Source organism: Macrosteles quadrilineatus, unplaced genomic scaffold (assembly GCF_028750875.1).
Source record: "Macrosteles quadrilineatus isolate MER2022 unplaced genomic scaffold, UCM_ALF_1.0 Scaffold_2__2_contigs__length_208266976, whole genome shotgun sequence".
NCBI lineage: Eukaryota > Metazoa > Arthropoda > Insecta > Hemiptera > Cicadellidae > Macrosteles > Macrosteles quadrilineatus.
Genome location: NW_026542595.1, coordinates 31,356,988 through 31,369,943, shown reverse-complemented (window position 1 = coordinate 31,369,943; position 12,956 = coordinate 31,356,988). Strand labels below are relative to the sequence as shown.

General features: G+C 35.4%; 1 protein-coding gene across 5 annotated transcripts in view; it reads left to right on the top strand.

Annotated features, from left to right (window-relative positions):
- The window catches only part of LOC128985349 (proteoglycan Cow), a 239,196-nt gene that overhangs the window by 223,891 nt on the left and 2,349 nt on the right, over positions 1-12,956 (top strand). The window contains exons 4-11 of one of the 5 annotated variants that reach the window (XM_054404768.1): positions 133-281; positions 777-991; positions 3,934-4,153; positions 4,520-4,679; positions 5,297-5,391; positions 6,732-6,869; positions 11,606-11,762; positions 12,495-12,580. In XM_054404768.1, the coding sequence (XP_054260743.1) occupies positions 133-281; positions 777-991; positions 3,934-4,153; positions 4,520-4,679; positions 5,297-5,391; positions 6,732-6,869; positions 11,606-11,739 (1,111 nt within the window). In that variant the 3' untranslated portion in view covers positions 11,740-11,762; positions 12,495-12,580. Of the gene's footprint in view, positions 1-132; positions 282-776; positions 992-3,933; positions 4,154-4,519; positions 4,680-5,296; positions 5,392-6,731; positions 6,870-11,605; positions 11,763-12,191; positions 12,245-12,292; positions 12,374-12,494; positions 12,581-12,956 lie in introns of those variants that run through there. The other 4 variants (XM_054404769.1, XM_054404770.1, XM_054404771.1 and 1 more) reach the window with 4 other exon arrangements.

Sequence of the window (12,956 nt, the reverse complement as noted above, 5' to 3'; positions counted from 1 at the left end):
ATTAATTAGTTGTTATACCCTTTGTTGTTATCAATTATTTCACTACCTAAGTGTATTGATGTTGGTCCTAAAGTAATGTAATTTTCAGAAAGTCAGATATGTTACTTGACCCATCAATGTATATTGTTGCAGGGAGTGCTACCCTTGTCCCATAGTGAAGCCTACGTTCCTCTGTGGTACAGACAATCGGACGTACAGCTCACTCTGCAGGCTCGACTACCACAACTGCTTGCACCACACCAACATCAAGGTTCTCTGCAAGGGCTTCTGTCCATGCAAAGGTTAGCTATCTGACCATTAATTTCACTTTTGTAACCTAAAGTTTTGTCAAAATTTGAACGTTTTCAAACTGTAAAAATGTAATCAATTTAAAACTAAAATCATAAGTTCTCCTCACTGTAAAAATTCAATGTTCGATTAATTTTTAAACACGTTCTTCATTCAAGCCGACTTTAGTTGGCGTACAAGCCAATGAACTGAGATGTATTGGGAAGGAGGTTAGTATATAGGTTTAGTTTATGAGATGCACACTATAGGGGTTTGGCCAGGAGATTGTATGCACTTATTAATCATCAGAATTGACCTTGTTAAACTTTTAAATGGTTATCTTTGTTGTTATTTAGGGGTAGGTAACTTAATTTAATGAAGATACTATATGAAGTTATATCAAGCCCATCACGATTGCAACTATATAGGATTTCTGATATTGCAGCTATTTAAACCTTGTTATACAGTAGTATAGGACCTCTGTACCACCTACCTTACTTTTGCTTTAGATGGAGATGTTCACATGAGGAAGAAGCAGAAGCAGGCAGAGATGATGTCCAACTTCATGACCAAGTACAAGAACACCGTTGGAACTGACAAACAGAAGTCTGACAAGTCACAGTCTGTAGCTGACAAGTACACATTCACGCCTCAGGACTTCAAATATGAGAACAAGCACTACAAGTACATCAAGTACACCAAACATGACAATAAAATCTCCAAGGTAAGTAGTCACTGTCATCTTACATTATACTCTAGAGAAGTTTATATTTCAATTGTTAAAATTTATTTTTATTTTGTTTTTCCTAGTTAGAGATTTTATACACTTGTAAAATGAAACAAAAATTCATGAAACCTTTATAAACACTGATCTCTTGTACAACCTCAAAACTTGCCCATTTATCAATTATATTAACTCGTGAATAGAAATACGGTATCCATTATTCATTACACCATATTTCATTATGAAAGACCACTCTGTATTCAAATTGAACAAAGAGTAGAAGAATAACATCAAAAGTGGTTTGCGAATAGTAATGATCTGTCAAAGAGCAATTACCTGGACGTCGCCACAAGATTGTTTGGCAATTAGAGGACAAAGGGGATGAAACCAGCGAACACATAACAAAATAGAAGCGCTACTCGGAGCGCAGGAGCGTGGCAGTCTTACTAGCCGACGAAACGGACAAAGATGGCGGCGCTAGCCTACCTGTCGGGGAAATAAATATGTGCACTCGAGTTTGAGCCTAAATATCTCAGAGATGAATAATCCAATTTTGTTGAAACAACAATGAAATATAAGCTGGTTTAAATACATTTAACGTGGTAGCAATAAAAAAATCCGTTTACCAGAAAAACTTATATTGTTGAAAGATCCTAAAAAGTACCGGGTTTTAAGAAACTCTGCACTAACACTGAAGTTTAAAATTTAATTGTAAACAAACCACTGAGCCAATCGGCCGGCCAGTTGCGGGAGAAATTTTTGTTTACAAATATATATCTGTTTAAAAAAACACCTTTGTTCGCATTATTAATCTGTCATATTGGTGTTATTTCTTGTGTCACGACAAACACGATGGTATTTTGAACGAAATTTTTAGCGTCTTATTAACGATGTTAGCATACGTTTTAAAAATAAGCATCAGCATAAAAACTATCGTGAGTTAAAATTTTAAAATGCATGGAACTGTTAACAATAAATCTACCAATAAGCCATACAAATTTCGGAAAGATTGGTTTAGTGGTTTGTTTACAATTAAGTTTTAAACTTCAGTGTTAGTGCAGAGTTTCTTAAAAACCGGTACTTTTTAGAATCTTTCAACTGTACAAATTTTTCTGGTAAACGGAAGTTTTTTTAATTGTTACCACGTAAAATGTATTTAAACCAGCTAATATTTAATTTTTGTCTCAACAAAATCGGATAATTAATCTCAAGAGATATTTAGGCTCAAACTCAAGCACATATTTATTTCCCTGACAGTAGTCCCGGCGTGTGCAGCGCGCTAGTCGTCTGCTATGCTTGATGAGAATAGTGTAGATATAAAGTTAATGATATTAGTGTAAAGGAAAACAATGTAATTGAGGACTTGACGAACAAAGTACTTGGACAATGCGTAGGAGTAAATTTGTTACCAAATAGTACATATTTCTCAGGATATGAAACAATATGGACAAAAATCATTTTTGTTTAGTACCTAATTAAAATTATTGCTCAAAAATATTTCAATGTTAGAGTTCGCTACTACTGTTAAATAAGTAACGAAAGTCTTCACAAAAATAAAATCAGGCAACATCTCAATAAAACTGTAATTTTTCTGGGACAATAAATTAAGTGTAATTTTACAAATATATTTGGGAAGTTTAATTTAACCTACAGAATTATCTTTAGTTTATCTTGGATGATATTGAAAGCTAATTAGTCCTTAAAAAGTTGTGCTAAACGGTTGAAAATTCGACATAGAAAATATATTTGAAAATTTCTTTAATATATACAATATTACAGTACAACAGTATAAAACATTAAAACACTGCACGCTAAATGCATAGACGACGGCCCGGCGGCGCAGCGGGCGTGGCGCGGAGCAGCGGCAATGGATCCCTTTTGTACCTGATTTTTAAGAAAACCGAACATGATAAAAAATTTTGGTGAATCGGATAGTTAAATTTGGTTATTTATCCGCAACTTTCCCGCTGACGAAATTTCTCTGACCAAAAAATAAAAAATTTCCTCGCAATACAACTTTTTCATGTCTGAATCTGAAAAATTAAACTACATAAGTATTATATGTATTTATAACTCAATTACTATCATAACTAATAATTTTATATTAACACCATCGTTTTCCTCAGTATCATATCTACAAGTGTGCAAAATTTCAGAATTTTTTGTCAACTATTAATGTTGTTTATGATCGTGTATTTGTCGCGGGGTTTTTAATGCGAACTGAGCTCGCGGGTCTTGGATTCAGGCTGTATGACGGACCAAGATGGCGGATTTGGCCACACTTTCAGTGCATTTGGTTAAACGCCGTGTCCTCTCTATTATTATTATTATTATGTGCTCGCTGGATGAAACCACACCCAAGTGTAACAACCATTGCATTTAATAGATTACTTTGCAACACTTGACACAGGTGCTGTGTTACTTTGTTGCATCATATAAGGGTAGTCGGACAAGAGTCACCATTGTAACAACATTTAATATTTACACTTATATAGTATGGACCCATTGCAACCAGGCAGCATAAGAACCCCAGATTTTCCTGATTTTCAGAAATTGGATGTAAACAATTTTGATATAAGAGTTTGGATTAATTTAATTTAATCCTTTTAAACTAGGTACCTAAAGTTCTAAAAACGTTTGAGATTAAATTCATTTTGAAGCTGCAGTCTTTCAATTACAGCCATAAGCATTGCTAACTATATGACCAAAGTTTGATGTTTGTTTGATGTTACAATGTTATTAAAATGGCATTTCTGTAATGTGAGTTTTTCACGTGAATGGTGAAAAAATTGAATAAAATCTTTTGATTCAATTTTAAACCTTAAAACCTAAAGTGCATACATTATTTGTCATTTGGATAGCAAAGGAGCTAAATTGTAACTCTTTTGAAATTTAAACAAAACACAATTAGTTATAAACAATTGATCTATTAATTGTTGTAGCAGGATGTATACAGTGTGACCAACCCACCCTACTACGAGGACAAGGAGCGCATGCGAGGAGACAACGAGGTGTTTGACACAAAGCCAACGTCCGCAGCCGGAGCCTGGACCAAGGACTGCAGTCCTGCAGCTCTTCAGGCAATGGGCGACCGTCTACTGGACTGGTTCAGTGTCATCATGGCTGATGCCAAGCGAAGGCGCACCCACAACAAGGGCAAAGGTATGTTTACCAAACACCATGCACACGATTAGCTTTAAATGGAACCAGTCATTTTAATAGGAATCCTATAGAGTCTTAAATGTGTTTTAAAAAACTTTTTTAGGCTTCAGAATAACAATTACGACTGACCTCTTTTGACTTAAAGTGTATTTGACATAGTTTTCAGTTACGGTTTTAGAACCACCATGTAATGACTGTATTTTCTAAAAATATAATGGTAGAGCTGTATTTGAATGGGTTTAAAAAACCAACAAAACAAATACCCAATCTGTTTGAAGTCATCCTAACTCTCACTTTTGAGGAGTGGAGATGTGTTAGCAGAGAAACAATGATTTATGAACCTACTGATGTTTTCACCTGTGACAGGTCGGTTCCCCGTGAGTTGCAAGGGAGAGGTTCGTTGGATGTTCCAACACCTTGACATTGACTCTGACTCACAGCTGTCCCTGCAGGAGTTGTACGACCTTGAACATGACCAGAACGAACATTGCATCAAACCCTTCCTGGACGCTTGTGACACTGACAGGTCACCTACAACTTATTCCTTTCAGATTTGCAAATCTAAATATTAAGCGTTTTTAATTTATGTTCAACTACCTACTGGCTTTGATTTAGTCATAACGAGCAATTTTCCAGAGTTATCTAAAAGTAACAAAATAAAATATGTTACAATGAAAACAGACAAAATCAACGAAATTCTTACGAAACATAAGGCAGAAAGTTTCTTTGCGGTTTTGGTTCGTGCATTGTAATATTTTGGTGCTGATATTTTCATCTCTAGAACCACAATTCTTGCAGTTTCGTCTATTTACAAAATTGGTTTTAGTGTATTCCATTTCAACATCTTATATAGCATCTCAAAATGTAACAATCATTTAATAAAAACCCCTTTAAAATTAGTAATACGGTTCATACCCAGTTATAAATCACTTTGAATTAAAACAATACAGAGCCAAAATTACAAATTTAATGGATGCCCGTCTGGATCTATATATTGTAAAACATAATTTGATTAAAACGTTGGAATTTTATAAAATATGGCATGAAGCTTGTTCAAATATAATTTGTCATTTCCTTTGTGATGGATTTATTAAGTAATGATAGTTTTACTATGGTGTGTTAACCAATTCATTTTGTTTATAGAGACATTTTTGTGAGCCCTCATGAATGGTGCAAGTGCTTTGACAAGACTGACAGGCCGTGTGCTGCAGTGAAGAGGAGAATCACATCCAACATTGGTAATGAGCACTAAACACTCCTAAGTTCCTTCAAGAACTTTATAATATCAATTAATATTGTTTTAACACTTATCACACACACACACTATACTTTTGCCCATCCCTCCCTCAAAAACTTTATACTGATTACTTAGTACAGTAGAACTACTCATATCTGACCATGGGACCGGGGCATGGTCGGAACGGACTAAAAGTTGAATATCGGGAGGAGCAAATACACTCTTTTTACAAGTAAGAACATTTATTTGTGCTGCTTTTGTCGAGTCGAGGCTGGATATGAGGGGTTCTACTGTAGTTTTTTTTTTTTTTTTTTTTTTTTTTTTTTTTTCAGTTAAATCACAAGATAAATTAGAAGGAACAAATCAATTTAAAGCATTACACACCATGTTACGTTAATTTGTTTAACGTAATAATAGTTTATGTACTATTGACAATTTTATAATAATAATGCCCTCATATTCTAGAGCTTCCAAACACAATGTTAAAAACGTTTGTTAGGCTTTTGAAAACAGTAATCTTGATAAATAGATTGAGTGGAGCAATGACTGTAAGGCGTTTTAATGAGTCATAACTTTTGGTTGGTGAGAAATGCTTTAGCATGGGGCTTTTTTACACTGAATGATCCTTCCCGGGTATCAATAAAAGTATTGACCTATTTGGCAGAGTTTTTTTTTCTGTCAACCAGCTGAAATGTTTTACTCAGGAAAATGGCCTATTATTAGCCCTTTCAGTTATATCCTGTATTTCTGGCATTCCCACTAGTCTGCCATCAAGAGTAACATGATTAAACTTTCACATACAACTATTTGTGCAAGCATAATGTTTGACTGTTGATAAAACTAGACATTCCATCCCTATGTTAAAGTTGTCACCAGTTTTTGAATCAAAATGAATGTAGTTGAATGTAGGATGTATAGTTCCCACAAACTGATTGCGATGGTATAAATTACTGATTTCTGCTGATTGTGCAGACTTTTTAACGAGGTCAAACTGATAGGGCAACTTTGTAAGCTATATAATTTTCCATGCCATTTAAACTATCTTAGCAATACAAAAATTTGAATTTTAGACACTAGTGCACTCTGTGACTGGCTCATTCAATTGTGTTATTTTTTAATGAAAAATTTGTGAAAGATGTTCTATAGAGATAGCATGTCTAGCCTATCTCCAAAATCCAATGTTATAACTTAACAAAAACAGCTGAAATTGCATAAAATGACATAACCTGAAAAAGGACATTGAGAAAGTACTTTTAACAAAATCCTAAATTTAAGGGTATAATGAAGCCTTGATTGTAAATACTTGCTTGAATGTACAGTAGTGTGTTATGTGATATGCAGGTGTGTACGTGCCTGAGTGTGACAGTGAGGGCTACTACCAGGCAACGCAATGTCATTCCTCAGTCGGCATGTGTTGGTGTGTGGACAAACACGGGGTTGAACTGCCCAACTCTCGAACCCGAGGAAAACCCAATTGTGGTCAGTCTCACAATCATATAGGTGTTGGAACATAACTTTATGACACTACACTATATATATACAGTCCACTCGTGGTAATTCAAACACTTGATAATTCAAAACTTTCGATAATTCAAAATGAAGGCTCAGTCCCTAGAGAATCTCTCAATATTTCAAATTTTTACCATGCATTTTGATACACTCGGTATTTCAAAGTCCAAATAGAGGGCAGGTCAATTTGTAACACGCAGTAATTCGAAGTTTCGTCGGAAAAACACTCTATAATTCGAAGTAACTCAGTAATTCGAAGTTTCGTCGGTTAACACTCTATAATTCGAAGTCATGCTGTAATTTGAAGTTTCGTCGATAAAACACTCTATAAATCAAAGTCACACAGTAATTCGAAGTTTAAGTGATCTCTTCCTGTTATAACAGGAAACTATACAGTACAGTACATCCTGTTCCCATGGTAGGCTAGTGTTGGACGTTTTGATGTTTGTTTAGTTAGAGCAGTAGTCAGAGTTAGTTCGCTGACTTGTTTTTCTAAGTTGGCAATCCGATCTCTAGATTGCGCGACATCTTGAGCACAAACGTAGTTGTCGACAGCTGATAATTCAGCTATTGGCGAAATATATAGCGCTAAATAACAGATTTCTTTGCAACTACAGTAACTGAAAAATAAGCCGTTGATTGTTTTAAAGTGTACTAAAATACGGTACGATGTTTTATTGTAACGTGCTGTACCTTTGTATGTATTAAACAAATGAACTCTCTGTAATTTGAATGGTTTATTTTTCTCCCGATAAATCGAACTCTTGATAGTTCAAAACTCTTGATAATTCAAATTTATATGCTTGGCCCACCAATTTCGAATTAAGTTATCAAGAGTCTACTGTATATGAGGAAGTACATTTTCGCAATACATTTAAACAATGGGCTATTACACTACTGGATTGATATTTATAATAACTTGTTTAAAAATTTAACACTCCACTCCAGTTATCAAAACTGAAAACAAACTCACTTTGAAAACGAACACTCTTGTATCACACTCTACCAGTAATTAATACACAACATACAACCAGCTATGAACAGCTATAATTAATACAAATTATTCGTCTGTTGGTTTAAGTAAAAAAACTTTTTCTTCATAAGAAATACAATGGGATTTTGATGGCCTGTGAGGCAAAGCCCGGAACTTTTATTACAGGAATTGGGTCTACACAAAAAATACTTAATTTTGACACTTAGTTTGTAAAAATCCGTCCATTATTAACGGAGGAGTAGTGGTTTGTAGAAATCGCCTTCACGTATAATATATAAGGATATCTTTATACAAATTGATTAATGAAGTACTAATGGTCTTTGAGAGGTAGTCACTTGCTCGTGCCACCCTCTGCGACCTGAGTAAGGCTTTCGATTGCGTAGACCATGATGACCTAATAATGAAATTAAGTTTTTTTTACGGTACCATACAATTGGTACTGTAGATGTTTTCAATTACTTAGCACTGTTTATATTACATTTTATAAGCAAATTAAATTTTTAACCTTCCAAGTGTCCATAGTAATGGTATTAATGTCGGCCCATTTATTGCGCAATCGCAGGGTTTTATTAAAATGTATCTTAGAAACTTAAAAACACTTTAAAGTATACTGTTTTATATATCATTTTGTTTATAAAATTATGGGCTTCAATGTAATATATAAAACATTTTTAAAAAATGTTCAACAATTTTTGTGGGGTTAATTACTCAAAAATTATAAAATAAATGAAAAAAAATTTATGTTTGCACTCAATAAATTTTTATAATTTACTAGCTGAACCCGGCAGACGTTGTCTTGCCTTTGACTATTTATAATTTAAGTACGGTACCGTAACGTTTAATTGTCTTATTGTATATGAAGTGCTTATAACTAAATTAAAATACGTACGACAACTAATGAAACACATACAGGGTGACAAAAAAGTCTGGAAACGGGTTAATATCTTTTTAACTAAATCCGTTAGAAAAGTCAAACCTTTCACATCAACTTACATGTATAAAAACTACTTTTTCCAAGCATTTTCATATTTTTACCTCTACCAGGGGACGACCCATGAGGAGTAGGTACATAATCTTTAATGTAAGCATAGGTTGATATGCAAATCATTTTAAAGGTCTGGTCAAGTGGAGTTAATTGCCGGAAACCACGTCTCAAAAGGTTCATCCGTTACAAAATGGCGGCTATTCAAAGTTCTTGTGGAATATTCCTTTACAGGCCTTAGTATTGGTAAATACTCGTATTAAACATTATCTTGAGAGCTGAAATTGTATTTTAAAGTCAATTAGCTCATAGACTAAGTTTATTCAATCTTCAAAAGAAATTTAACGGGGTTTCAGATTTCCCGGCTAATTTTGACTATGAGTATTTACCATTACTAAGGCCTGTGCAGGTATATTCTGCAAGAACTTTGAAATGCCGCCATTTTGTAACGGATGAACCTTTTTTGACGTGGTTTCCGGCAATGAACTCCACTTGACCAGACCTTTAAAATGATGTGCATACCAACCTACGCTTACATTAAAGATTATGTACCTACTCCTCATGGGCCGTCACCTGGTGAAGGTATAAAAATTGTAATGCTTGCAAAAAGTAGTTTTCATACATATAAGTTGATGTAAAAGGTTTGAATTTTCTAACAAATTTAGTTAAAAAGATATCAAGCCGTTTCCAGACTTTTTTGTCGCCCTGTATAGTACAAAGGATAACCGATTCTTTATTATTGCTCTTATATTAATGCTAGTGGGTAGACAATATTTTTGGTCTTTCTATTCGGCTCAATCACGTCATGGTTGAAGTTCGTTCGCTACGCTCACTCACCTTTAGGTTGGAGCTCGTTCGCTGCGCTCACTTGCCTTCAGGTTAGCTCGTTCGCTACGCTCACTTGCCTTCAGGTTAGCTCGTTCACTACGCTAACTCGCCTCCAGGTTGCAGTTCGTTCGCTATGCTCACTCACCTTTTGGTTGCAAATTAGCTGTTGTCATAAATGTAAAAGAAATAATAGTGCTGATGCACCCTGTTGGTAATCCTTGTAACTTTAATGCTATTGAACATCATAGAACAGAACCAACTTGTTTAATTGAAACAGCTGTTAAGATTCATTAATTCCATTTCTCATAAGGTTAACATGGGAAACTCCAGAGCCACTGGGGCGGAGCCGATTGGACGGATCATGAAATTGATGGTGTATAAACCTAATCCATGAAATTCTACACGTATGTACCAAGTTTCGTGGCAATCGGTTCAGCGGTGTCTGAATTTATCACTGCCAAATAAATATGTATACAAACATCCTCTTTTATACTTATAGATAGGTCTATAAATATTTTTAAATAGCCAATTTGATCTAAATTTTATAAGAATTACAAAAATATAGTAATATAAAGAGGTAAATTTGCAAATAAATAAGCTATGGGTGAAAAACAGATTTCGTACATTTAGCATTTAGCTAAGAATGCATAGCCATAGTTAGGAATCTAATTAAAATCAATATCACTACCTACTTCTTCAGGATCATCAACCAGCCCTTCAAAATCACTTAAATCTTCTTATAATGCACCACGTATAGCACTACTTTTTATTTTCAACACTAAAACAATGATAAAAGTAAAAAAACACATCAGTCATCGGTGCGAGGTTAACCAAGTTGTTTACAAATACGCACGTCATCTATCTGCTACAATATTTTTGGAACTAAAATAATAAACGTTTGGTAACAGACATCAGGAGAAAGCTTAGAATCTGCCGAAAACAACAATACCAATCTCGATTGAGTTCAATCTGATTCAGTCAGTTCCAGAGCCTTCGCCGTAAACGATGTTTGTGTGCCGCAAAAGCGCGGGTGTGTTGTGCGTCGATTACGCGACGCTTAACACTCGCAGGGTTAAACAAAATATCAAAATAGTTCAATTCATGTACAAATAGTAGTTTTCTTATTAACACTTTTTTCATATCCTCAACACTTTGAAATTTTGGGGACAAAGCCTAGATTGATAAAGAAAATGTTGTGAAATCTTTTAACTTCATAATCAATGACGCATTCTAAAACAAATAAATCAAACCATAAATTAAGCATATTCCCTTCAGTAGATTTCTCATCCTTATAGAACAGCTGAAGCCAATTTTATTGTTAGTTATGTTGTTTAAAATTTGTTTATTGTTATTTCAGTCATTTAAAATCTTGTTTGACAAAATAAAACAATCTAAACAGAAACAATAACTTGTCCCCTAGTTATATAACCAAACAATAAAGTACAAATCATGAAATTGACCCTGAAATAATAAAACAAAATTTTGTTAACACTAGCAATCAGTATCACTGGACATAAACTAGACATGAAAAGCGAGCTTCAAAATTTACAATGAGATGAGAAGTCTACTTGTGATTGTACTATGATCAAACCTACCACATAGTTGGTTGTGCTAAATGTAAAGTTTAGTTTTTTTATGTCAACACAAAGGTAAACATTGTGAGTGGTATCCTGTCATAGTGACGTCAGCTCTGCTCTGGGGGTAAAATTCCAGTGGTATACAATTCTGGCAACCCCTCTGCAGATTTCAAATCTAGACTGCCAGTAATCATGTTGCAGACTTTTATTTTTCACTGCTATATTGTATAAAGCCTATTAAAAATTGTGTTGTTGGACAAAATTGACTGTAATGATCTCAATGTTCTATGTCGTTTATTTGAAAAGTTAAAAATTTCTCTTACAGAATCTCTCATAGGAAAAAACAAGCCAGCTGCTAAGCTGCCACCAGTTGATGAGCTCAACAGCGACAATGATGATGATGAAGATGATTCAGACCAAGACCTCGAGGGCAGTGCAGACCAGCCCTTAGACTTTTAAATAAGCGATCATTGTGCCATCAGGTAAGATTTATCTTTTTTTTTGTCTATTGTGAAAATATCTTCTTTTCTGAGGAAATATTCCGTAGTAAGAGCAAGTTGAAAAAATGTCGGAACTCTCAATTTTGGCTGTAGTCCATATCAACAGTCCTGTTATTACATATTTACATCTTTTTTCTTTACCTTATGAAAAACAATTGATGTAGTTCTTTTTAACAGCCATACATATAGTCAACAGTCAATAGTTTATTTTTGCGTCATATTAAATTCACTCTTACAGTGTCTGATGGCTACAGAGGCGTGTTCCAGCTGTTGTGTTCCCCAGACCTACTAATGACACGCAACTAATAACTTGACACTTTCCAGGTAATCTCACAGTGTCTGATTGCTACAGAAGGGTTGTGTTCCCCAGACCTGCTAATGACACACAACTAATAACTTGACACTTTTTAGATCCTCTCACAGTGTCTGATGGCTACAGAGGGGTTGTGTTCCAGCTGTTGTGTTCCCCAGACCTGCTAATGACACACAACTAATAACTTGACACTTTCCAGGTCCTCTCACAGTGTCTGATGGCGACAGAGAGGTTGTATTCCAGCTGTTGTGTTCCCCAGACCTGCTAATGACACACAACTAATAACTTGAAACTTTCCAGGTCCTCTCACAGTGTCTGATGGCTACGGAGGGGTTGTATTCCAGCTGTTGTGTTCCCCAGACCTGCTAATGACACACAACTAATAACTTGACACTTTCCAGGTCCTCTCACAGTGTCTGATGGCGACAGAGGGGTTGTGTTCCAGCTGTTGTGTTCCCCAGACCTGCTAATGACACACAACTAATAACTTGACACTTTCCAGGTCCTCTCACAGTGTCTGATGGCGACAGAGAGGTTGTATTCCAGCTGTTGTGTTCCCCAGACCTGCTAATGACACACAACTAATAACTTGACACTTTCCAGGTCCTCTCACAGTGTCTGATGGTGACAGAGGGGTTGTGTTCCAGCTGTTGTGTTCCCCAGACCTGCTAATGACACACAACTAATAACTTGACACTTTCCAGGTCCTCTCACAGTGTCTGATGGCGACAGAGGGGTTGTGTTCCAGCTGTTGTGTTCCCCAGACCTGCTAATGACACACAACTAATAACTTGATACTTTCCAGGTCCTCTCACAGTGTCTGATGGCGACAGAGGGGTTGTGTTCCAGCTGTTGTGTTCCCC